Source organism: Salvia splendens, chromosome 6, assembly GCF_004379255.2.
Source record: "Salvia splendens isolate huo1 chromosome 6, SspV2, whole genome shotgun sequence".
Lineage (NCBI taxonomy): Eukaryota > Viridiplantae > Streptophyta > Magnoliopsida > Lamiales > Lamiaceae > Salvia > Salvia splendens.
In genome coordinates, this window is record NC_056037.1 from 10,248,673 (window position 1) to 10,272,306 (window position 23,634).

Genomic DNA, 23,634 nt, shown 5'->3' on the forward strand with positions numbered 1-23,634 from the left:
TATTTAATTAATCCCGGAATATTTCGGAGGATGAATAATTTTATCCTAAGTCCGAAATAAATATATTTTCGAGGGGAAATGGTTGCGATAATTTAATTGTGCACTTTTATAATTTTTGGGATTTTAATTCGATATCGTGGAGGGAAATACGAGGAGCCAACGGAGGAATTATGGGCGTAAGCGGCCGACCGGAGTCTCAAGCGACGCCTTGGGCGGCCGCCAAATAATCGAAAATACGCGAAAATCGAGAAACGAGATAAAAGACTTTAATGAGAGTGCATGCATTCAAATTTAAGTAGTTTTGTCCTTGAGTCTAATTTGTGTATTATTATATTGTGATTTTTTTTTTAAAAAGGGTGCTTTCGCAAGTAAAGTCGGAACGAAAGATTCAAGTTAAGGAATCTAAGCAATCAAGGTGAGCTTTCTTATACTAAAAATACAAATCATATGTTATGAAACACGAACACATGTCCTGCCATAAATATTTTTGTATGATGCCTATCTGTTTGGCTAAGGCCAAGTGAATTATGAATGATGATATAAGTCGAATTCGGGTCCCAGTGAGGGTGGTGTCCCCGCTCGGACTAGTGTACACAAGCTACCTCTGACCGTGAACGGCAGAGCAGGTGACCGTGGAAGGTGGCCACCTTCCCGGCACAAGAATACCTCTGACATGATGGGCAGAGAAGGTGACCGTGCGAGAACACCATCTCGACGGCACAATGTGATCAGATATGGCTAAGTACAGGAAAAAGGGACTGCAGCCCAATGTGAATATTTTTAGTAAGCTCGGGTCTTTTTCAATAACACCCCTAAGTGTTACTGTGATGATGGCTTGACAATATTTTCAAATGTATATGTGTAATTTTCGGCAATGTGTTCACTGAGTACTTTTTGTACTCAGCCCTGCATATATTTCTAAATGTGCAGGTTGAGCAGCGAAGTGGTGGAGGAAGTGCTATTGAGACAAGACATTTAATTCAGTCAGAATTCGACTCTCGGAGGTTCATGTCTTCATACATGAAACCGCGTTCATTTGCTTCCGTTGTGCATCTTAAAAGGCTCAAGTCTATCTTGTTCAAAACTCTGATATTTTGAAATTTTTACAAACAATTACTCGAGTTTTCATGATCGAGTATTTTTTTCTTCTTCTTCTTCTATGTATCAGTACTTGGTTAGTAATGTCTCGCAACCAATATCTAATTTTATTTTCCCCTTATCTCTCTCCCCGCTTCTTTAATCCTCCCCTAGTCGCGATCAACTGTGTTTTCTATCCTTAGAAAATGTGGTCGTGACAGAGTGGTATCAGAGCATTCTTTCTCGCTCTGAACCCGAGAATCTTCTTTGAAAATCTTTGGTCTAGCCTTGTTCCACTAGACTGTCAAATCGATGAAAATGCTCTTAGCACTCCCACCAATCGCGCTCAATGAGGAAAAAAGGTAACTTGTTCTTTTTTTCAAAAGAAAATCAAGATGCTTAAAAGTTTGAAATGAAGAAATAACTCATGCAGTTAATTTGAGTGAATAGATGAAAATATCAAGTTTAAATAAAGAGTTCATGTTTCTTGATTTGGTAGCATGCTTAAAGAAAGAGTTAGTATGTCTTTTCTTGGCTAATGACTGTGAAAATATGAATAAAAGAAGTAACTTTCCTGAATGGAAAAAGGCACTGAAATATGAAAGTATAAAGTATATGAGTCTGGTACCAATTGTTGAAAAGATGTCTCTTTTTGAGTTTGTGAAATGATACTTTTTTTTAGTAGTCATTGAATCATGTTGCTAGTATGGGGAAATCAAAATTTCCAAAAAAAAACATAGAATACTTAGTTATGTGTTCCTTCTAGAACACAATATGAACTCGAACTTAGAAGTACAATATGAACATTTCTCGCTTTTCTGAGCGACGAAAAGAAAAGGACGGGATAAGAAAGAAACTTCATCACGAGAAAAACAATCCAACATAGAACAAAACGATGTTTCTAGAAAGATGGTAGGGGTTAGATGCCATTCTCTACGTCCCAATGACATGAATAATCTGGGTTAACCATTGTCTTTCTTGACAATCCAATCACTCCAAAGGAACATACCTTTGATCCAACTAAGCGATGAACACGTACATAGCAAGAGAATATGATTACAATGTAAAGAAATAACCTAGCTCTACAATATAAGTAAACAGAAACGACGTGTTACGAGGATGAGCGTTATGACGAACCGAGAGTACCAGAGAGTCGTAATCGCCACATATGGTCATCTGACGTGATCGTAAAGTGAAAATAGCTTGTGACCATAGTTTCTCATAACTCAGTTACCATTCTCTATAAAGAATTAAACAAGGGAGTATCACCATTGTAGTTAATCAAGAAGATTCATCAGCAATGCTTACTTGGATTCCCATGAATTCCATTTCCTCGCATCTCCCTGATCAAAATACTTTTTGTTGAATTAAGGTATTAAATGACTTCTTTTGCAAGGCAATGTGTCATTATTTTCCTCCTTCTATGTCAAGGTTGTGAATCACTTTCAGTTTTGAGCTTGCTCCCTCATGTTTTCTGATAATCTTCAGTGACTGAGGTCCTTCTTTACTCGTTCTGTATAAAAGCAATACTTTAACTCTCTGAATTCTTGCCACCAAACTCCTATACTAGGAGTTGCTTTATTTATAGCCTTCAGAATGAACATGTTTCCCCTAAACTATTGTCTCTTCAATGATAATATATTCTTCAAAGATTGTTAGTAGACTTTTTGTGATTTCAAATGTGCTTGTTGACAAGCTCTTTAATTTATAAAAAAAATCCCCTCTTCTTAATCCCACTATAATTATTCCATCATGTTTTGAGCTCTTGGCAACTCCAAGTCTAAAGTAATTTGCTCTCTTCCCGAACTAGTTTGCTCCGATTGTCTTCTCTATTAGTTAATTTCCGTGATTTGGTTATAAACTTTGTGAATTCGTTAACGTGACATAGTATCACGATGTTGTTGACCCAAAGGGGTAGTTCCTTGTTATTCTTCTTTCTCAAATCCACTTGAGCCCAATCATTTTCAGTCTTACTATATTGGAGCAGCCGTCTGGTGAGACCTTAAACCTTTTAATTTGACCCTTTGTGTTTTCAGACATACTTATTGACAAGCTCTTTGTTTTACATGAGTAATCTCATCTTCTGAATTCAAATATGACTGTTGTCTCTTGATTTGAGCTTTTCTGCAAGCACCATGTTAAAGCTGGCACATTGGTTCTCCCTTGGCTAGTTTCCTTTTGTTGCCCTCTTTATTAGTTAATTTCCCTGAATTTCCTATAAACTCTAAAAATTTCGTTGATATGATCTTCTATCACAGTATTGTCGAGCAAATTTCAATTGTTTGTTTTTTTTCCTATTCTTTTCAAATCCATTTGCAACCAACCATCTCAGGTCTTCCTGTTATCATCTGGGGATACTTGAAACTTTTCTACTTCATTGTTCATTTTGATTATATTATTGGCAACCTATTGTTGACATCTACATTCTCTTCCTCATACCCTCATTTTCGAAATTTATTCCATCTGACAAGCTCTTCCCACAATAAAATTTCCAAGTTCTATGGGTATAGCTCAAGCCCTTTGAAGTTGCATCTTTTCTTTTCCGGGAGTGAGTATAATGAGCCCAATTGAGCCTAGTCTTTGCACTTCATGAAAACCTTTGTTGCAAGCTACTGGTGAAAGTTTGTGGTGAACCAAACACTCACGTAATTGAAATAATTATAATCGTTTTATTTTAATGGCTACCTTCGTGCCTACACAAAGCAAGAACGATTCGAATATTTCTCTTGGAATCCCAACTTAAATTCCTATCAAAGTTAAAATGGTTAGATCAACTCTATATTTCCTCGCAAGAGACCCTTATGGGAGGCAAGACATAGACCACTGCAGAAAACGCCAAAAAAAAAACCTACGCGACGAACGTCGAACCGAATTGAAATTTATCATTCGAGAGAAGGTCTGTTTGAAAGTAACCCCTTCCAAGGGAATAACCAGATTTGGACTCAAGTGTAAGCTAAAACCACAATTTATTGGACCCTATGAAATTCTGGAGGAAGTGGGCCTAGTAGCATATCGCTTGGCATTATCACCCAACTTTGGGAACGCACACAACGTATTCCACGTCTCCCAACTTCGAAGGTACGTGTTCGACCGAAAACATGTGATTTGCCACGAAGAAATCAATCTAAAGCCTGACCTGAGTTACGAAGAAAAGCCGGTAGAAATACTAGATCGAAAGGTGCAGCAGTTTCGGAACAAGTCGATTACTACAGTGAAGGTTTTGTGGAAAAACCATGGATAGGAAAAAGCAACTTGGGAGCTAGAAGAGAAAATAAAGGAGAAACATCCCGAGCCTTTTGTCTAAGTATTTCCTAAATTTCGGGACGAAATTTCTTTTAAGGGGGATGGTATGTAACGACCCACTAAATCGATATTATTATAAACTATATTATTAGCTTGATTATCTATATAAGTAACTTTTAGGCGATTAAATCCGAGCTACGATAGATTGTTATTGTTGTTTGTTTGACGATAGGGAAGTGAATAAATAAATAAAACCCCAAAATTTAAAATTTTAATGTCCGATACATCCAACAAAAGTCCAACGAAAATTTAATACATCCTTCGTTCTAAAGAAAATCGGGTACTTCAACGCGGACAGCCACGAACTTGAACCGATTATACCTACACCAAATTAAAAGAATAAGTGAACAAATATTTAAATAATTAATTTAATAAACAAATAAAATTAAAAAATAGAGAGGGCCGATCCTATGTATCAATAGCATTAAATGCTGCATTTAATTTGGAGATAGGAATGTAGGCAACTTGCTAAACCAACTTGATGCCCACGTCTCATGCAGCTTTTTTTTTATACATATGTATAGATATAACAATCACTACACCCCTATCACAATCAAGCTTTCCAAAGAATTTACATAGGATAGAGGAAGGAGAGTTGCAGACAATTTAGGATCAAGTCCCCCACATCCAACAACACTTTATTCTACATCAAAAAGGTAAACACCAAGCCTTTCTTTTCTTTCATCTATGTACAAGCATGCATATACAATTTCAAAGTTAGAATCTGCCCAAATTTGGAATTTACAACACCTAGTCTAATAGTATATTTGATCTTCAAGTCTTCCAAATTACAAGAAAATGACACCTTTGATCAAGAATTTCCCCAATCACCTCAATGAGCATAACAGAAGATAGCAAATAGAATGATACCATAGCCAAAGACTGATTCAAGTGAAATAATACGTCGATTGAGCCTATTCACACCACATGCTTGATCAATTTAAGAACCATCAAATAAGAACAAGTAAAGAGAAAGTGGGGAAGGAGACTTAGCTTAAGAGGAAAAGCAGCTCGGCGAGGAAGGAGACGGCGGAGCAGCAGCCGGAGAGGCGGCGAGTTGCTGGAGCTGGCACTGAGCGACGCAGCAGGCGGCAGCCCTGCTCGTCGAACAGCCGAGGACTCCTCAGAACTCGACGAAGGGAGAGAAAACGATGGAGGAGAGAGTACCCGCTGACGGGACTCCAAAATTTCCGTCGAGGTAGGCGCGATTTCGCCAGAGAAAGAGGCGCAGCTCCTTATATTCTAAATTAGAGATTTCAATTGGAAATTTGGAAATTCAGGGATTTGTTTTAGAGTTAAGTGATGTAAAGAGAAGAGGTTTTAGGGGAAGAAGGAGATGGCGATTCGACGGAGAGGTCACGAGGACAAGAATGAAGCAAGCGCCGCCGCTCCTTCTCCGAATTGGGGTTCCCCCAATTTTTGATTTGTTGGGAGTGAAAGAGAGAGAGAATTAGGTGAGAGAGAGAGATAGAGCAATTATACGTGTGGTGGAAGGTGGGAGTATAAGTTGGCCTCTTTTGTTTTTTTTAAGAATTGGGCCTTTGTTTGTTTAAAAAAAAGAAATCGGGCCTTATGAAGCAAATATGATGATTTATTTGATTTGGGCCATTCTTTTTAGTTGGGCATTACTAAATAAATTGGAGAAATAAGATGGGCTAAGATAACAATTATCTTGGGTCAAATTAATTAATCCTTGGACCGATAATTTAATTGTTGAGAATTATTTAATTAATCCCGGAATATTTCGGAGGATGAATAATTTTATCCTAAGTCCAAAATAAATATATTTTCGAGGGGAAATGGTTGCGATAATTTAATTGTGCACTTTTATAATTTTTGGGATTTTAATTCGATATCGTGGAGGGTAATACGAGGAGCCAACGGAGGAATTATGGGCGTAAGCGGCCAACCGGAGTCTCAAGCGACGCCTTGGGCGGCCGCCAAATAATCGGAAATACGCGAAAATCGAGAAACGAGATAAAAGACTTTAATGAGAGTGCGTGCATTCAAATTTAAGTAGTTTTGTCCTTGAGTCTAATTAGTGTATTATTATATTGTGATTTTTTTTTTTAAAAAAGGGTGCTTTCGCAAGTAAAGTCGGAACGAAAGATTCAAGTTAAGGAATCTAAGCAATCAAGGTGAGCTTTCTTATACTAAAAATACAAATCATATATTATGAAACACGAACACATGTTCCTGATGTTTAAAGATGTTGTCCTGCCATAAATGTTTTTGTATGATGCCTATCTGTTAGGCTAAGGCCAAGTGAATTATGAATGATGATATAAGTCGAATTCGGGTCCCAGTGAGGGTGGTGTCCCCGCTCGGACTAGTGTACACAAGCTACCTCTGACCGTGAACGGCAAAGCAGGTGACCGTGGAAGGTGGCCACCTTCCCGGCACAAGAATACCTTTGACATGATGGACAGAGAAGGTGACCGTGCGAGAACACCATCTCGACGGCACAATGTGATCAGATATGGCTAAGTACAGGAAAAAGGGACTGCAGCCCAATGTGAATATTTTTAGTAAGCTCGGGTCTTTTTCAATAACACCCCCGAGTGTTACTGTGATGATGGCTTGACAATATTTTCAAATGTATGTGTAATTTTCGGCAATGTGTTCACTGAGTACTTTTTGTACTCAGCCCTGCATATATTTCTAAATGTGCAGGTTGAGCAGCGAAGTGGTAGAGGAAGTGCTATTGAGACAAGACATTTAATTCAGTCAGAATTCGACTCTCGGAGGTTCATGTCTTCATACATGAAACCGCGTTCATTTGCTTCCGTTGTGCATCTTAAAAGACTCAAGTCTATCTTGTTCAAAACTCTGATATTTTGAAATTTTTACAAACAATTACTCGAGTTTTCATGATCGAGTATTTTTTTTTTCTTCTATGTATCAGTACTTGGTTAGTAATGTCTCGCAACCAATATCTAATTTTATTTTCCCCTTATCTCTCTCCCCGCTTCTTTAATCCTCCCCTAGTCGCGATCAACTGTGTTTTCTATCCTTAGAAAATGCGGTCGTGACACGGCGAGCGCATCGCCCAGCGCTCGCGAATCGGTGTGCGCTTGCCGATTTTTTCGCCGAAATGGCGCTTGCCGGTTACAATGGTTCGGCGAGCGCCGGAGATCGGCTTGCCGGTCCGCTCGCCGCCACTGTGGATGGTCTAAATCTATCTAATCTAAATCTACCCGTATCTTTTAATATAGATCAATTCTACTTATCATTATTAAACGAATCATAATTTTCCATATTAGCACGTTTTTTTTCTAAATTATAACTGACAATCGTATATTAGTCATTATAGATAGGGATGTCAATGTAACCCGAACCCGCGGGCCGGCCCGAATAACTCGATAAAAATACAGGGTTAGGGTTGTAATTTCGCAGCCCGAATTTAAAATCGGGCCATTCGGGCTGACCCGTTCGGGTTGTCGGGTTAGGCGGGCTGACCCGTTCGGGTTACGGGTCGGCCCGTCGGGTTGAAGGCTTCTGCACAGCGAGCAGTTTTTGTAACGGTCATAACTTTCTCTACAAAGCTCCGATTGAGGCATGCAATATATCCACGCGAAGCTCTTTCGAAGACGGAGATAATGATATGTATTAGAAGTTTATCAGACTTCAAAATCGCGAGAAACATTGACTCAAACAAGACTGCTGCACATCCACATATTTTGTATACATTTTCTAATCCATTTTCTATCATTTCTCAAGAAAGATGTAAACATACCAAAATATAGAAATATAATCAAAATCATCCAAGACAACCCTCTAAAACCATGCAAAATCCAAATACGTCAACCGACTATATAAGATCACGAAAAAAATCACTATGTGGTTCATGATTCATAAATACTCGTATATAAAAGCTTTCTTTTAGTATATTTCCAATATAATAGTGCAAAGTGTTTTGACGTCGCTTCGTCATTGAATTATGCGTACTTTGATGATTCTTAAAACAAAGATAAATTATTATTTGACTTATTTACAGCTGGAATAAATTAAATTTGACCAATCATAATTCAAGAAAACTTAGAATTACTTCAATTAGCTAGCATCTTGATAATTCACTCTTTAACAATTCAAAATATTTTTGTTACATCTACGATGCACCTCTAACGTTATGAAAATTTTATTTAATTTTCTACGAATTGATTTATGTTTGAATTTTGAAACAAAGTGTTGATTATGTTTTAAATACATAAACATAAACATACTTTTGATAGATATTTTGTAAATAATTATGTAATGAATAAGTTATTTAAATTTAAATAACTTAATCTTTTTTAAAAATATTAAAGAAAATTAAAAATACGTATTTCATTGTTGAATGATTAAGTAAAAATATGTATATAATTAAAGAAAATTTAAATACGTATTATTTTTTTAAAAATATTAAAAGAATTAAAAATACGCATTGGCCCGAATAACCCGGTGGGTTAGCCCGAAACCCGAAGGGTTAGGGTTAGGGTCGAACTTTTATAACCCGAAAAAATCATAACCCGAATAGCCCGTACCCGAATGGCCCGACAACCCGAACGGGTTGGCCCGAACCCGAACGGGTTGGCCCGATTGACATCCCTAATTATAGAATCAATTCAGTTGTGTAAAATTAAAAAATTTTGCAAGATTAATTAGTTGCATGATAATTCTGTCAGAAATTTTATGATATTTTTACTTGATTACATTATTAAACAATGGATGATACATCTTCATCTGAAGATACGGAGTATCTATTCTGTCAAGTTTTTAATTTTTTGTTTCTCGGACAGCTTAGGGAAGGTGTTTTTTACTAACTGAAATTTTGTTGATTAAGTATACATAATAAATTAATGGATGATTGGGTTGGGTTAGAGGTTAATGATAAACACAGTCTAGATAAGTAATTAATGGATGATGGGTTGGGTTAGGCAACCCGCATGAAGAATTAATGGATGATGGGTTGGGTTAGGCCACCCGCAACGCTTCATGCGGGTGGCCCATGTTCCGTCATGAAGGGACGAGACGACGGTGTGAAGCGTTGCAGTGCCCCATCTCGTCCTCAGCCCGTCCCCAGCCCGTTCTGCGTTCCGTCTCGCCGGACGAATGGCGAGGCGACGTGGCTCGCTCCGGCGCCATGCGTGACGCCCACTCGCCGGCCCGCGAGTGGGCATCGTCACGCTGACGCAATAATTCATTTTTTTAAAAAAATCGAATTAAATAAAAAAATTTTAAAACGGTAATATTACCGTTATATTACCGTTTTTTCAATTTTTTTATTTTTTTATTTTTTCTACTCTATAAATACTCCTAATTCATCTTCATTTCACACACAAATACACATATATTCTTCCCAAATCATCTCCATTTCCTCTCCAATTTTCATCTAACCTCTTATCACAAAATGTCCGGCGACGGAAACTCTGGCGGTGGCGGCTCCGGCGGGTTCGACATCAACGCGTTCGGCGACTGGGGGGCATGTACAATGTCATCGATGGTGGTTCCTGTTCGTCGACGCCGGGCACCCAGGGTTCATCGATGCCGGGGGTACCAACCACCCCATTTTAATGTGGATGCATACGCCCGTCCCTCCACCCCGAGGTTTTCGCATGGATTATCCCAGATTCGGGAGGATTATTTCGTTGATCCCACTCCGGAAGAAGGCCGAGACGGTGGAAGCTCCAGGGCAGAGGCGAACGAGGAGGAGGGGGAGGAGGATCTAGGCCGGCAACCGTACGACCCCAAAGAAACACTGGCGGTGTACAACGCCTGGATCAGCGTCTCGTACAATCTCATCGTCGGGAATCAACAACCCCGCAAGTGCTTCTGGGAAAAGGTCATCGAGGCCTACCACGAGATTAAGCCGAAGGGGTCCCGCCGCCGCACATATAAGATGTTCTGCGCTCACTTTGACCGAGTCGATAGAGAGGTCAAAAGATTTTGCGCCATCCACAAGAATGAAGCCACTCGTTACCAAAGCGGAGCCACAGGAGCCAACATTCTGAGGTCGGCTTTGCGAGTCTACTTCGACGACACCGGCAAACAATTCAAATATGTCGATGTTTGGGAGGTCGTCAAAGACGAGGAAAGGTGGGCCGGCGGTGTCCGGTCCAGCTCGAGCTCGACCTCGAAGCGCATGAAGCACAAAACGAGTGGCCAATACTTGTCTAGTGAGGGCAATTCGGGCAGCGCCCCATAAGAGTTTGCCTCGCAGGAGGTTGAGGCCCCGACAGACGATGTCGGGGGTCCTCCCGTGTGCGCCGTCGATCCCAAGGGAGAAATGCGGCGAAGGCGGCTAGAGGGAGGAGGGGCCGAGCCGAATCAAACCAGGCGGGCTCTGGGAACCCTCGAACTCCCTTATGTCCATGTACATGACCGCCACAATGGCGGACACTTCCCGCATGACGCCTCCCCAATACCAAGCATATCTCAACGGAATTGCGTTTATGGCAGAACAACTTGGCATTCCGCCTCCTCACGGCTTCAGTGCACCTCCACCGCCTTCGGGGGATGATTCGTCGGCGGAGTAGTTTTTTTTATTTTCTTTAAAATTGTATTTTAAATTATGTCATTTTTATTTTTTAGGATTTTAATTAAGTGTTTTTTTTTTTTAAATTTTAAGTTGTATTTTTATTTTATGTTGTAATTTTGTTTTATTTTTAATGAAGTGTGGTTTTTTTAATTGAATTTGGTTGGAAATAAAAATAAAAAAAATGAAATTGAATGAATAGTAATTTAAGGGATGGAGGGTTGCAGGTTCCGTCCATTAGTTAAAAGATGGAGTAAAAAAGTACAGTAGGACCCATGAATAATAATTTAAGGGACGGATAAGTGATAGCGTTGCGGATGGCGAGGTTGATGATAAGGGCACCCGCAACGCTGTGCCGTTGCGGTTCCTATGCCGTTCCGGCGGAACGGTTCCGCGGCGGCACGCGTTGCGGGGTGCGTTCCGTCGCCGTTCCGTGCCGTCGCCATTCCTATGCCGTGCCGCGTTCCGTTCCGGAGGAACGCGGAACGGAACGTTCCGCCACACGCCGAGGCGACGTGGCGGCCTCCCATTCGACGCGTGAAGCCCACTCGCTGCCCCGCGAGTGGGCTTCGTCCGGTGACACAATAATTCATTTTTTTTTTAAAATTCGAATTTAATAAAAAAAATTTTTTTTTTAGGATGAAATTATTAAAAAAAAAATTTAGGATGAAATTAATGCAATGACACGCGACTCTAGTGCCCACACCCAACTCCAACATGATCTAATTGAGCACATTTGGGCAAATTTTGGGGGATGAAATTATTAAAATTGTGTACTTTTATTTTTTTAGGATTTTAATTGTGTGCTTTTTATTTTTTTAAGTTTAAGTTGTAATTTTTTTTAATGTTGTGTGTTTTTTAATAAAGTGTGTTTGTTTTTTAATAAAGTGTGTTTATTTAAATTGAATTGGGTTGGAAATAAAAAAAAATGAAATTGAATGAATAGTAATTTAAGGAACGGTTAAGGAACGGTTAAGGAACGGAGGGTTGCAGGTTCCGTTCCTTAGTTAAGGAATGGAGTAAAAAAGTACAGTGGGGCCCTCAAATAGTGGTTTAAGGAACGGTATAGGAACAGCGTTGTGGATGGCCTAAACATATTCTAGAGTTTCTTTCCGTACAACGGTACAAGTGTCGCAGCTTGCATGGCAGATAAGATGGATTTCCATTTTCCTATGGTGATTGCGTGAAGCTTGATGGTTTCTTTCTTGGAGGGTGGTAAAAATTTTGTTGTTAGGTAAAAATAAATATGCATAGGCAGTTGGATTTACATATAATAATAAAAAAATGATGACAACTAAATTTTGTACAAACAAAATAAGATTATATTAATAATTTTGATATAATTATTATATATTAAATAATAAATGTAGTTAGTGGACAAGTTAAAAAGACTTTATTAGTCTTCGGCTCATTTTCAATTTTTTATTTTTATATTTGAATTAAAGTATGCATTAATTACATTTTGTGGTTCCAAAAAAGTAAACAAAATATACACAAATCATTAATATATGACCATAATATTATGCACGTTCCATGTAGTAAATATGTGTCCATATATTTTAATTAAATGTATAAATAAACTAGTTTTTTCTCAAATAAATCAGTTTTTGGTTATACAAAATTTGGTCACATAGATTTATGGTAAAAAAAAACCTCTTGGGGATATAATCAATCCAAACTCGTTTAGGACATGATTCAATATATAATAACAATTCTATCACCCATTGACATTAATTACCACTTACCAAAATATCAAATTTACTGGGTTGGGAGAAACTCTCTCCCTACTTCAATACACCTTATACCACTATCTCCTTCCATATATCTTTCTGGTCTAGTTTTTGTTAGCTAGATCTACCTATCATATTTTGATATTTGTGAATTCTTATAAGTGACAAGTCTTGGGAACATTAATGGATCACATCATGAGGATTCCTATCATTCTGATTGAACCATTGGTCGAGCTAGTGGTGGAAGACGTCAAGGAAGCTTTTGAGCATCATGGTGACGATCTTATGGATGATTCCAATGATAAAGAGATGACAGCGACGATGTTGTCGAAATGTTTATGAACAATACGGTGGAGAACAACTTTCCTCCCACACACTAAATTTAACAACAATCTAGCTTAATGTCTCTGTTGCATAGATTCTCCACACAAATCATTCGTTTGGAGTAGTGTTGCTGACGAACACAAACAAGTTCGTTCAGATGAATATTGAGGGATGAAAATGATGATGAGTTGAATGAACTCCACACATTTCTCATCTCATCTATTTTTGGTGATTTTTTTAGTTTTGATGTCAACCATGTGGAGTTTATACAAAGATAGTCATGTAATTTATGCCTGAAAAGTGATACTAATAATCTACATAAAACTCCCTCCGTTCCATCGTAATGAGTCATTTTGGTACGTTTCATAATAGTGGGGTCATTCAACACATTTCTTTTCAATTATTTGACTCTCTCTTACTTTATTCTCTCTTCTTTTCTCTACCTTTTCAATTCCTACTTTATTCTACTTTTACTTAACTCACTTAACACAACTTTTCTTAAATCGTGTACCAAAAAGAAACGTCTCAACTACTATGGAACGAATGAAATATTATTTAATTGTATTTTATGATTTATTTTTGCAGTTGTCATGATTTGATTTGTTAAGACTTATTCCCTCCATCCGCAAATAAGAGTCTCATTCATTTTCGGCACGGGTTTTAATAAATGTTAAGAAAAGTGGGTGGAAGAAATCTAATGAACTATGAGTTTCACTTGTATATATTAGTTTTAAATGATATGTGAGTGGAATGAGTTGGTGGAATGTGGGGCATATTTACCATTTATGGTAAAAATGAACCGGGACTCCTATTCGCGGATGGACCAAAATGTAAAAACGGGACTCCTATTCACGGACGAAGGGAGTATTTCTGTTATTTATTTACATAGATTGTTAGGATTTAATTTGAGAAATATTTTTTTATCTTTTTATATTATATATTTGGGGATGTAACAACAAAATGCAAACTCTAAATATTTACAAACTCAAAACTATGATCTGAACCGTTAGAAAATGTCAACAGATGTCAAAATAATAGCCACAAAAAATATCAACACAGTATCAACGGTTGATGTTGTGTTGACATTTTTTATTGCTGTTATTTTGTCATCTGTTGATAGTTTCTAACGATTCAAATCATAGTTTAGAATTTGTATAATGGTTAGAGTTTGTATTTTATCACTACCTTATATATATATATATATACACACATGTGGGGATCATTTGATACAATATGGAGTAAAAATAAAACTATTTTTTCACGTTTTATGATCTCTTTCTTGGAAGAGGGATAACTCTTTTGATGTGTATTAAATCCTAATTAATATCCGTACAATTTGAGTAAAATATATGTAACTCTAACAATAAATGAAGTAGTGGTAAGAATTGTCATAGAAGGAGAAATGAAATTTATTTTTAATTGTGCTAAAAGAACGTTCTTCAGTCAAATATATTACTCCGTATTTTAAGTGCTAGCTTCAATAAAACATGCGCATGATAGTCAGGTCAAAGTTTAATTGTCAACGTTTCTCAAACTAAAAGATGGACTTGGAAACTTGTTTCAATAATTGTTTGCAGTGCAGGTGCAGCTCAAGGATTGGTGTTGAAAATTCTTTGGCATTCCCTACAAGCAATTTTCTACCAATTCATAGCACTCCAAGTTTACTTTTTAAATTAATTTAATTGGAATATAAAAAAAAAATTGAGAAAATTAAGTGAGATCATGGTTTCCTTTTTTCAGTATCACCAAGAATATACTCACGTTCAAGAGCATCCCCATCCGTACTCTTGCCAAAGAGTACAGATGTGAGCCCAGACCCACTTTTATTACTTTTTTACTCCCTGCTCTTAGGCAAGAGCACAACACCCACATCCATGCTCTTCCGCAAGGACATGCTCAAGGGTCCCACCATTCTATTATTCAATTTAAATAAAAACATTTCCACAATATTAAAATACATTAAAAATATCTGGAATACTATTACAAAGTAAAAAAAAATTACATAATTAAAATACTAAAAAATAAAAATTACATAATTAAAATACTAAAAATTTAAAATTACATAATTAAAATCCTAAAAAATAAAAAAAATATAATTAAAGGCTAAAAAATACCCCAGTGGAAGACTATTCCTCTGGCTCTATCCCCAATGTTCTTCGGAGACCCCGTATCATTGTCAAATGTGAATCAATTTGCTCGGGGGTCATATTTGACCTATCGGTGAGTTGGGCCAAAAGGTTCCACAATGAGTTGGAGGGGTGATCGCCGGAGCCGGACAATTTTTTTGTAAGTAAGAATGAAAGATTGAGAATTGATAAGAGAAGATGAGAGGACTTAGATGAGAATTGTGTAGGGTGATGTGAAATTTTTGGTGTATAAGTGAGGGTATTTATAGATGAAAATGTGAATTTTGGGGGAAAAATTGAAAAATAAATTATAAGTGGGGAGAAAACGCATAGAATTTATTGGGAAGTGAGAAAATATTTTTTTATTTAATTCGGATTTTTTAAATTAAATCCGATTTAAAAAAATGAAATTACCGGCCAATCAGGCGCTGCCACGTCAGCTGCTCAGCCTCGATGTATCTAGCAGTGCCGTGCTAGCGGCAAGAGCACAGTGGCGAGCAGGGGTCAGCTGCGCCAGCGGCACGGACGCCGTCCTTGCCAGCGAGCACCGCTGTGGATGCTCTAAAACTTGGGAATCTTGATCGCGACCCCCCATGGAACGGGAGTTCCGTGACAAGAAAGGAGAGCAAAATGGAAATGTTAAACGCAAAATCAACAGCCGCCCAAAAAATTTCTAACCACTTTCTCTATTTATTCACTTTTGCGTCGATTTTCATTCTATTTAAAGTTCCAAAAATAGCTTTTTTTCATTGAAATTTCATCAAAACATTTCACCTCACTAGTTGAACGCAGAGAATTTCTGACTTTGAAGAATGGATTTTGGGGAGAAACCATCACGTAGATCCTTGATCCCGAGCTTCCTCTACACTCGGCCGTCGAAATCGGTGTATTTTGAGCAGAGGAATCCGTCGTCGTCAGGGTTCATGATTCCGGCCCCAGCGGAGGCCAGAATAGAGATGTTCTCGCCGGCGTATTACGCAGCTTGCACGACCGGCGGCATGTTGTGTTGCGGCCTCACTCACGCCGCCGTCACTCCTATTGATGTTGTCAAGTGCAACATGCAGGTTATTTATTTTATTTTATTAATTAATTCTACCCTAATTAGTATACTTGTGATTTGTGGATTATAAACTGTATTTATTAAGAATTGTATGTATGATATCTCAGATTGATCCTGCAAAGTACAAGAGCATTGGCTCTGCTTTCGGAATCGTGTCGAAGGAGCAGGGGCTGAAGGGCTTCTATAGAGGTTGGGTGCCGACCTTGCTTGGCTACAGTGCTCAAGGGGCTTTCAAATATGGGCTCTACGAATATTTCAAGAAGTACTACTCGGACGTGGCTGGACCCGAGCACGCGGCCAAGTACAAGACCCTCATCTACCTGGCAGGGTCCGCGTCAGCTGAGTTCATCGCGGACATTGCCCTCTGCCCCCTCGAGGCAGTCAAGGTCCGCGTCCAAACCCAGCCCGGCTTTGCCAGAGGCCTGGCTGATGGACTTCCTAAGCTTGTCCGGGCTGAGGGAATATCAGGGTATGCCCATTGCTTTCACACTCTTTTTATGGGAGCATATATTACAATGGATTTTGCTTTGTTATTGCAGGCTTTATAGAGGGATTGTTCCACTATGGGGGAGGCAGATTCCATGTATGTTATTGCATCTTAATTTAATTGAGTGTGTATGGAATTAATGTGCCTTTGCTTTGATGATTATGTTTATAAATTTGTGTAGATACAATGATGAAGTTTGCTACTTTTGAGAATACTGTGGAGGCCATATACAAGTATGCCATTCCTGTCCCAAAAGCGGAGTGCAGCAGCGCGTTGCAGCTTGGTGTGAGCTTCTCCGGTGGCTACATAGCCGGGGTATTCTGCGCTGCTATCTCACACCCTGCGGATAACTTGGTCTCCTTCCTCAACAATGCCAAGGGTGCAACGGTAGCTGATGTGAGTAACCTGAAATCGCCTTGACTTACCTATTTCGCTTGTGTTACTATTATTGATGCATCATGCATGTCTCCGTGTTAAATTACCAGGCTGTGAGCAAGCTAGGGTTGTGGGGCTTGTGCACTCGGGGCCTCCCTCTTCGTATCGTGATGATTGGGACTCTCACGGGAGCACAATGGGTGATCTATGATGCTTGCAAGGTCTATTTTGGGCTGTAAGTTCTCATTCCTTCTCCTTTTCACCCTCTTTCGATACAAAGATGCACGAAAATATGAAATCATCGGTGTTTTGCAGGCCTACTACTGGCGGTGGAAGCCATGATCCTGCACCAAAATGAACACAAATATGAAGTGATGAGATAAGTGGTGATTTTTGATGGTTGAGTGTGATTGCAATACGTATAATTTGATCAGTCATTTTGCTTGACTCATGTACTCAATTCTTTTTGGGGGTGTTTTTGGTGCATATCTGTATTAGCTTTAGCTTTCTACTGATACTCACGGAATAATATCTGCCATATTTAATACAGTAGTATTCATTTGCATTTAGGCCAGGTTTGTGCAAAGCCCAATTTGTTTAGCCCAGTTTTTGTAGTCCTGCTACAGTGCAATGTTGCAAATCACATGGGCTTATCATTTCTCAAAACGAATGGAGTATGAGATTTCTTAACTGTGTACTAGGAGTATATAGGATTGCCAAATAGAAAACTGCAAATTCATACTATGAACTATGTGGTAATATCGAATGCGGTCTCATTCTTTAAAAATATCACTACACGCATTCTAACCTTTAAGAGCATCCACTACGCGTCCTGCGACGGGCGCGCGTTTCGTTCCGGAGGGACGGAACTGCCGCGGGACGCGTTCCGTCCCTAGCCCGTCTCCATGCCGTCCCGTAGCCCGCGACCCGCGACGTCGCGCCACGCGCCGAGGCGACGTCGCGAGCTCCCGATGCATGCGTGGCGCCCACTCGCTGGCCCGCGAGTGGGCGTCGTCACGATGACGCAATAATTCAATTTTTTTAAATTCGAATTTTAGTAAAAAAAATATTATTCAAACGGTAATGTTACAGTTTTTCAAATTTTTTTAAAATTTTTTATTTCTTTACTATATAAATACTCCTATTTCATACTCATTTCACACACAAACACACATCTATTCCTCTCAAATCCTCTCTATATTCACTCCAATTTCCATCTCAAATCAACGCAAACTAATGAATCCTTTTGAGCAAATGCGTCAAATAATGGAACAATCACTTGAAGAAGATCGACACCGGGAGGCGGAGGAAGCCGCGCCGCCCCCACGACGCTCCGGACGTACATCCACCGTAACCGGGAGGAAGCTGCCGCAAGGTTAGTACGCGACTACTTCTTCGATAACCCGATTTGGGGAGATACCTACTTCCGTCGTCGTTTCCGCATGAGGAAACCGCAATTTCTCCACATCGCGAATACTTTGGCCGCCCGGGAAGAGTTCTTCCGAGAAGCGTTCGACGCGGTCGGCCTTCCCAGCCACACGACGCTGCAGAAATGTACTGCAGCAATCCTTCAGCTTGCGACTGGACGAATACCTCCACATCGGAGACACCACTGGGCGCACGTGCTTGCTCAAATTCTGCAAAGACGTCCGGGCAGCCTTCACCGACGAATTTCTCCGGAGGCCAAGCACGACCGATTGTCAGTTCCTCCTCGACCTGCACGAACAAGTGCACGGATTCCCCGGGATGCTTGGCAGTGTCGATTGCATGCACTAGCAATGGAAGAATTGCCCAGTGGCGTGGAGGGGGTCCTACACGAGCGGCCACAAAGGCATCCACCCAACCGTTGTACTCGAGGCCGTTGCCGACTACCAGCTTTGGATCTGGCACGCGTACTTCGGGGTCCCTGGCTCGAACAACGACGTAAACGTGCTCCACCAGTCCGACCTCTTTACCGAAATTTTGGATGGTAAAGCGCCGACCATCAACTTCGTCGCCATCAACCGGCTGTATAAAATGGGGTACTATCTCGCCGACGGCATCTACCCGAAGTGGCCGACCTTCGTGAAGACGTGCAGCAGGCCTGCGAACCCAAAGCAGGCTCTTTTTGCGCAGAAGCAGGAGGCTACCCGCAAGGATGTGGAGAGGGCGTTCGGGGTTTTCCAATCATGCTTCAACATCATCAAAGCCCCAGCTCGTTTGTGGTTCATGGAGAGCATGGTCGACATCATGTATACGTGCATAATCTTGCACAACATGATTGTCCAAGACGAAGGACCCGAGGCGGGAAATTGGTTCGACCCCGAATCCCCCGGAAGCTCAACCGCAAGTAGTCCGCCGCGAAGTGGAGCGCATCCGTCTATACAAGAACGGTTGTCTATTCGGGCAAGGACACGCGACTCTAGCAACCACGCCCAACTCCAAGAGGATCTAATTGAGCACATTTGGGAAAACTTTGGCGGAGAAAATTAAATTATGTCATTTTTATTTTTTTAGGATTTTAATTATGTCTTTTTTCTATTTTTTTGAATTTTAAGTTGTAATGTTGTTTTAATTTTAATGAAGTGTGTTTTTTTAATTGAATTTGTGGGGAAAAAATAAAAAAAATGAAATTGAATGAATAGTAATTTAAAGGACGGTTAAGAGACAGTTAAGGGACGGAGCGTTGCAGGTTCTGTCCCTTAGTTAAGGGATGTAGTAAAAAATACAGTGGGGCCCTCAAATAGTAGTTTAAGGGACGGTTATGGGATGATATAGAGACAACGTAGTGGATGACCTAATGTAATATTGCCTGAAGTTCTTTTTCACTATTTTATGACTTTTTTGTCCTTTTGATATTTCTTTAATCCAATGAGCATTTTTGTACTTTTGTAATTGAGAGAACTACAAATTTAGTCCATCAACTATGCAATAATATCAAAATATGTTCTCATTCTTTATCAACATCTGCACAAGATCTGACCTTTAATGTTATATAGCTGGAAGCCTGGAATGATTTTTCCACTATTTCGTGATCTTTTTGCTTTTTTGGTATTTTTTTATCCAATGGGTATTTTTGTACTTTTGTAATTATTATTCTCTCTCCTCTCACCTCATCTTCAAACACAATTTTTTATGTGTCATTTTTTTGCAGATTAAACACAATTATTGATGTGTCATTTTTTGGCAGATTAATCTCTCTTATAAATATGGATATTTTTGTCCATGTTCAATACTATATACTTGGGAGAATAATATTGCAAAAGTACAAAAATATTAGAGAGAATAATAATTGTAAAGAAAATGTCAGATTAAATAATTGTGTTTGAAAATGAAGCGTAACTTTTTTGATCCATATTTTTCAACGGACATATTTAAAATTAAAACTTACGATAATTATTAATAAAAATGTATAGTAACTTTATAACCTCACCATATTTATTTATGATAATGATTAGTAAAAATGTATACGTACGTTTCCATAACCTCGACATATTTTCCCATAAATTACTATTCTTATCTTCTTGTTTAAAAAAATATTTTGAGATGTAGCCGTACGTTGTTCATCATGTTGTAATAATAATGTATGCATAAAAATTTGGAGTCAACCAGATTTTGCTAACTTTATTTGATTTGACATGTCACATATCAATAAAACTTTCTTTTTACAAAAAAAACAGTTATCGATCTTGTTGGAATTTCATGGAATGAGACGTTGAAATCGATCTTACACCTCAGGGGCTTCAAAAGTAGAACAATTATTACACGATGAATATAAAGCTAACCTTTTATTGTGCCTTAGTTTCTAAATTATTTAATGCACTGCAATTTATGGGCAGTGTAGCTCTAGCCTCTATGCATCATTTTTCGTGCATGCAATTTGAGTTCGGCTCAATTTCAAATTAAATTTAACAATTACGACGTAGCTTGATTAATTAGTTTAAATTGTGCATGCATTTGAGTTTTGAGCTAGTATGATGAATCCATCCAAGCTTCAATTGATCCTGCATGCAATAGTCACTTGAGTCTAACTCGTTAAACAATTATAATTAGAGATATATGTAAGTTCATGAAATATAATGCTAAATGATAGATATAAATGAGCAAGACTAATAGAGATCTAGACATTTACTTTATTCCGGAAGTAAGTTGATAATTTTTATATTAGTATTATTTAGCTTTATTTTATGTTATAGTTGTTAGAATTGGATTTTCGTTCCATAATGGTTAGAATTTGATTTGTTTTCTGTAGTTGTTAGGGTTTTGTTTTATTTTTCAAGATATTTTTTATATCTGAACATATTATAAATATGTGGGGAATATTTTATTAGAATCAAGAATGGATAAATAAAATATATACTCCCTCCGTCCCACAAGAATATGCACTCTTTCCTTTTTAGTCCGTCCCACAAGAATATGCACTTTCTAATTTTAGAAAGTCTTTTATCTCTAATGAGGTGGGACTCATTCTCTACTAACAATACTTTAATTACTTTTTCTCTCTACTCTCTCTTCTTTACCAATTTTATATTAAAATCCTTGCCGTCCCCAAAGTGCATATTCTTTGGGGACGGAGGGAGTATATTTTAATCATTATCTCATTTACGATTTCTCTTTATGAGAAACAGTCTGTTGAGAAACATGGTTGCTCTCTCCTCTCTTTTATCTTTTCTGCTTTCTTTATCTCAATTGAAAGCCTATGGCTATTAAAGACTAATGGAAGTCAGCTTGTGAGTTGTGACCAATGGACTTCTTCATATATTATATAAAAACTTTAATTTCCACGTGTACAACATATATGTAGGCCTTGAACAAGTTAATTGGACAGAAAAGAAACCAATATTAGAAATGGAAAAATGAATGAAAATGATGTTACTATATGCAATTTAATTTGTGGATAAATCAAATAAGAAGTTGTCGATATCTAAAACGCAGAGAAGGATTTATTGAATAACCATATATAGATTCATTGGGAAGAGAAATGAGGGCAGAAAGCTGAATTTGGTTTAGATAGACAAAACTGAACCTAAAAATAAGGGGGAAGAAATAAGGGATTTACCTGAATGATAGCACCATGTTTTTTTTGTGTCTCACTGAATTAGATGGATAAAAGCAATTGTCTTTCAACTCTATAACTGTTCATTATTTACTCACTAACTAATCACTATACAATGGCATCGACTTGTCTCACACAAAACTCTTACTTCTTTAATGCCCATCCATCTCTACATCTCTTTCTTTAAATATATGCACAAGATACTACTACTAAAATGCAAATATATACACTCAAGATAATATCAGCCTTGAGTATCAAAACGATGAAAAAAAATAGTCAATAAGGGATATTAATGGTCTAATTATTTTCCATTTCTTATAAAATATCTCAAAACTTCGAATTCGTACAACTATCTCGATCTGAATTATTTTCACACAACATATATCAAATCAAATATAATTTTATAAAGATTCTAACGATATCCTATTTGCATATCTTCGGAAGGTAAAATTTGATAAAATTTTTGCGATTTTTCATATATATTGATTATCGGTTGAATATCAACATATCAACCATAATATGTCGATATAATTCATGTACAATGTCAACATAAAACTGTGTTGACATACTCATGTCATTGCATGTGTTGATATTTTTAATATACTACATTCATATTACTATCTTATGCCCTATTAGAAACAAATTATAGATGACACTATTAGAAACTATTAGATCTCTAAAAATCATATAATCTCTAATTGGTTGTAGTTACCATATTTGGAAGAGTTAGCCTCTATGTGGGCATGCTATTAGTATATATATGTAGTTTAATTCCTAGCATTAATTTAGTCTAGACCAATCAATGTGCTTGGGTTGAAGACAGTGACGGTTCTATTGAGGGCCGACCCTAGATGATAGTAATTGAGAAGTGATATTAATGTTGGGGGGGGGGGTACTATATATATTATACTCCTGTATATCACCCCAATTCATAGGTAATACATTTGAAAAATTAAAGAAAAGAAAAAATATCAACGAGCTTAGTAGTGACTCTACATACGAGTAATTTGTGAAATGGTTTGATTCAATAAGTCTGACAAAATTTAATATAGAAAAAAGCTTAACAGCAATGAGCATGGCATGGCTATTTCAATTGCTTCAAACCAGCCTTGCTGCAATGGCGGAAGAAGAGGGGAGGGGGCCATGGCCCCTCCCCACCAATACTTTGAATTTTGCTATATGTGATTTGTTTTACATGTTTAAAAGCTTCATAAAATTAGACGATTGTTTGGATAAGGTCATCTCCAAATGAAACTACATGTTCTACCCCCACCCACCATGATTTGCACAAACGGTAGTTAATTCATGATAAAATAATTCCCATTTTTTGTACTACTACTTTAATTAAACTAGTACGTTTTAATTAATATAGTATAATGGTCTTTGATTGATTACGTTTTCATGATGACATCAAAAAGAAAAATGAAAGAATTGATATTTAATTTTCTCTATTTAAATAATACTAAGCTAGACCAGTCAAATATGAAATGTAACTGCATGGGCAAGAGGATTTTAGCAAAAGTCTTGGTCTTTTCTATCTTTCTCCCTTATATAAAGCTGAGATGCCACAATATCTTGTTATTCATAAAAATCACCACTTTCT

At 38.1% G+C, this 23,634-nt stretch overlaps 1 protein-coding gene across 1 annotated transcript; it reads left to right on the forward strand.

The window, feature by feature from the left end:
- Positions 1–15,734: 15,734 nt before the first annotated feature.
- On the forward strand, positions 15,735–17,565 carry LOC121806508 (mitochondrial phosphate carrier protein 2, mitochondrial-like). The gene is made up of 6 exons (XM_042206566.1): positions 15,735–16,138; positions 16,242–16,603; positions 16,674–16,717; positions 16,803–17,017; positions 17,107–17,231; positions 17,312–17,565. Exons 1-6 carry the CDS (start codon positions 15,887–15,889, stop codon positions 17,352–17,354), a joined length of 1,041 nt encoding a protein of 346 aa, XP_042062500.1. The 5' UTR covers positions 15,735–15,886; the 3' UTR covers positions 17,355–17,565.
- The last annotated feature ends 6,069 nt before the right edge of the window (positions 17,566–23,634 follow it).

Bases quoted from the DNA above. Each gene is read 5' to 3' on its own strand.
- LOC121806508 (XM_042206566.1), top strand. From the start codon at position 15,887: ATGGATTTTGGGGAGAAACCATCACGTAGATCCTTGATCCCGAGCTTC. The intron at 16,139-16,241 runs GTTATTTATTTT...ATGATATCTCAG, and splicing joins TTGTCAAGTGCAACATGCAG to ATTGATCCTGCAAAGTACAA. The intron at 17,232-17,311 runs GTAAGTTCTCAT...GGTGTTTTGCAG, and splicing joins TGCAAGGTCTATTTTGGGCT to GCCTACTACTGGCGGTGGAA.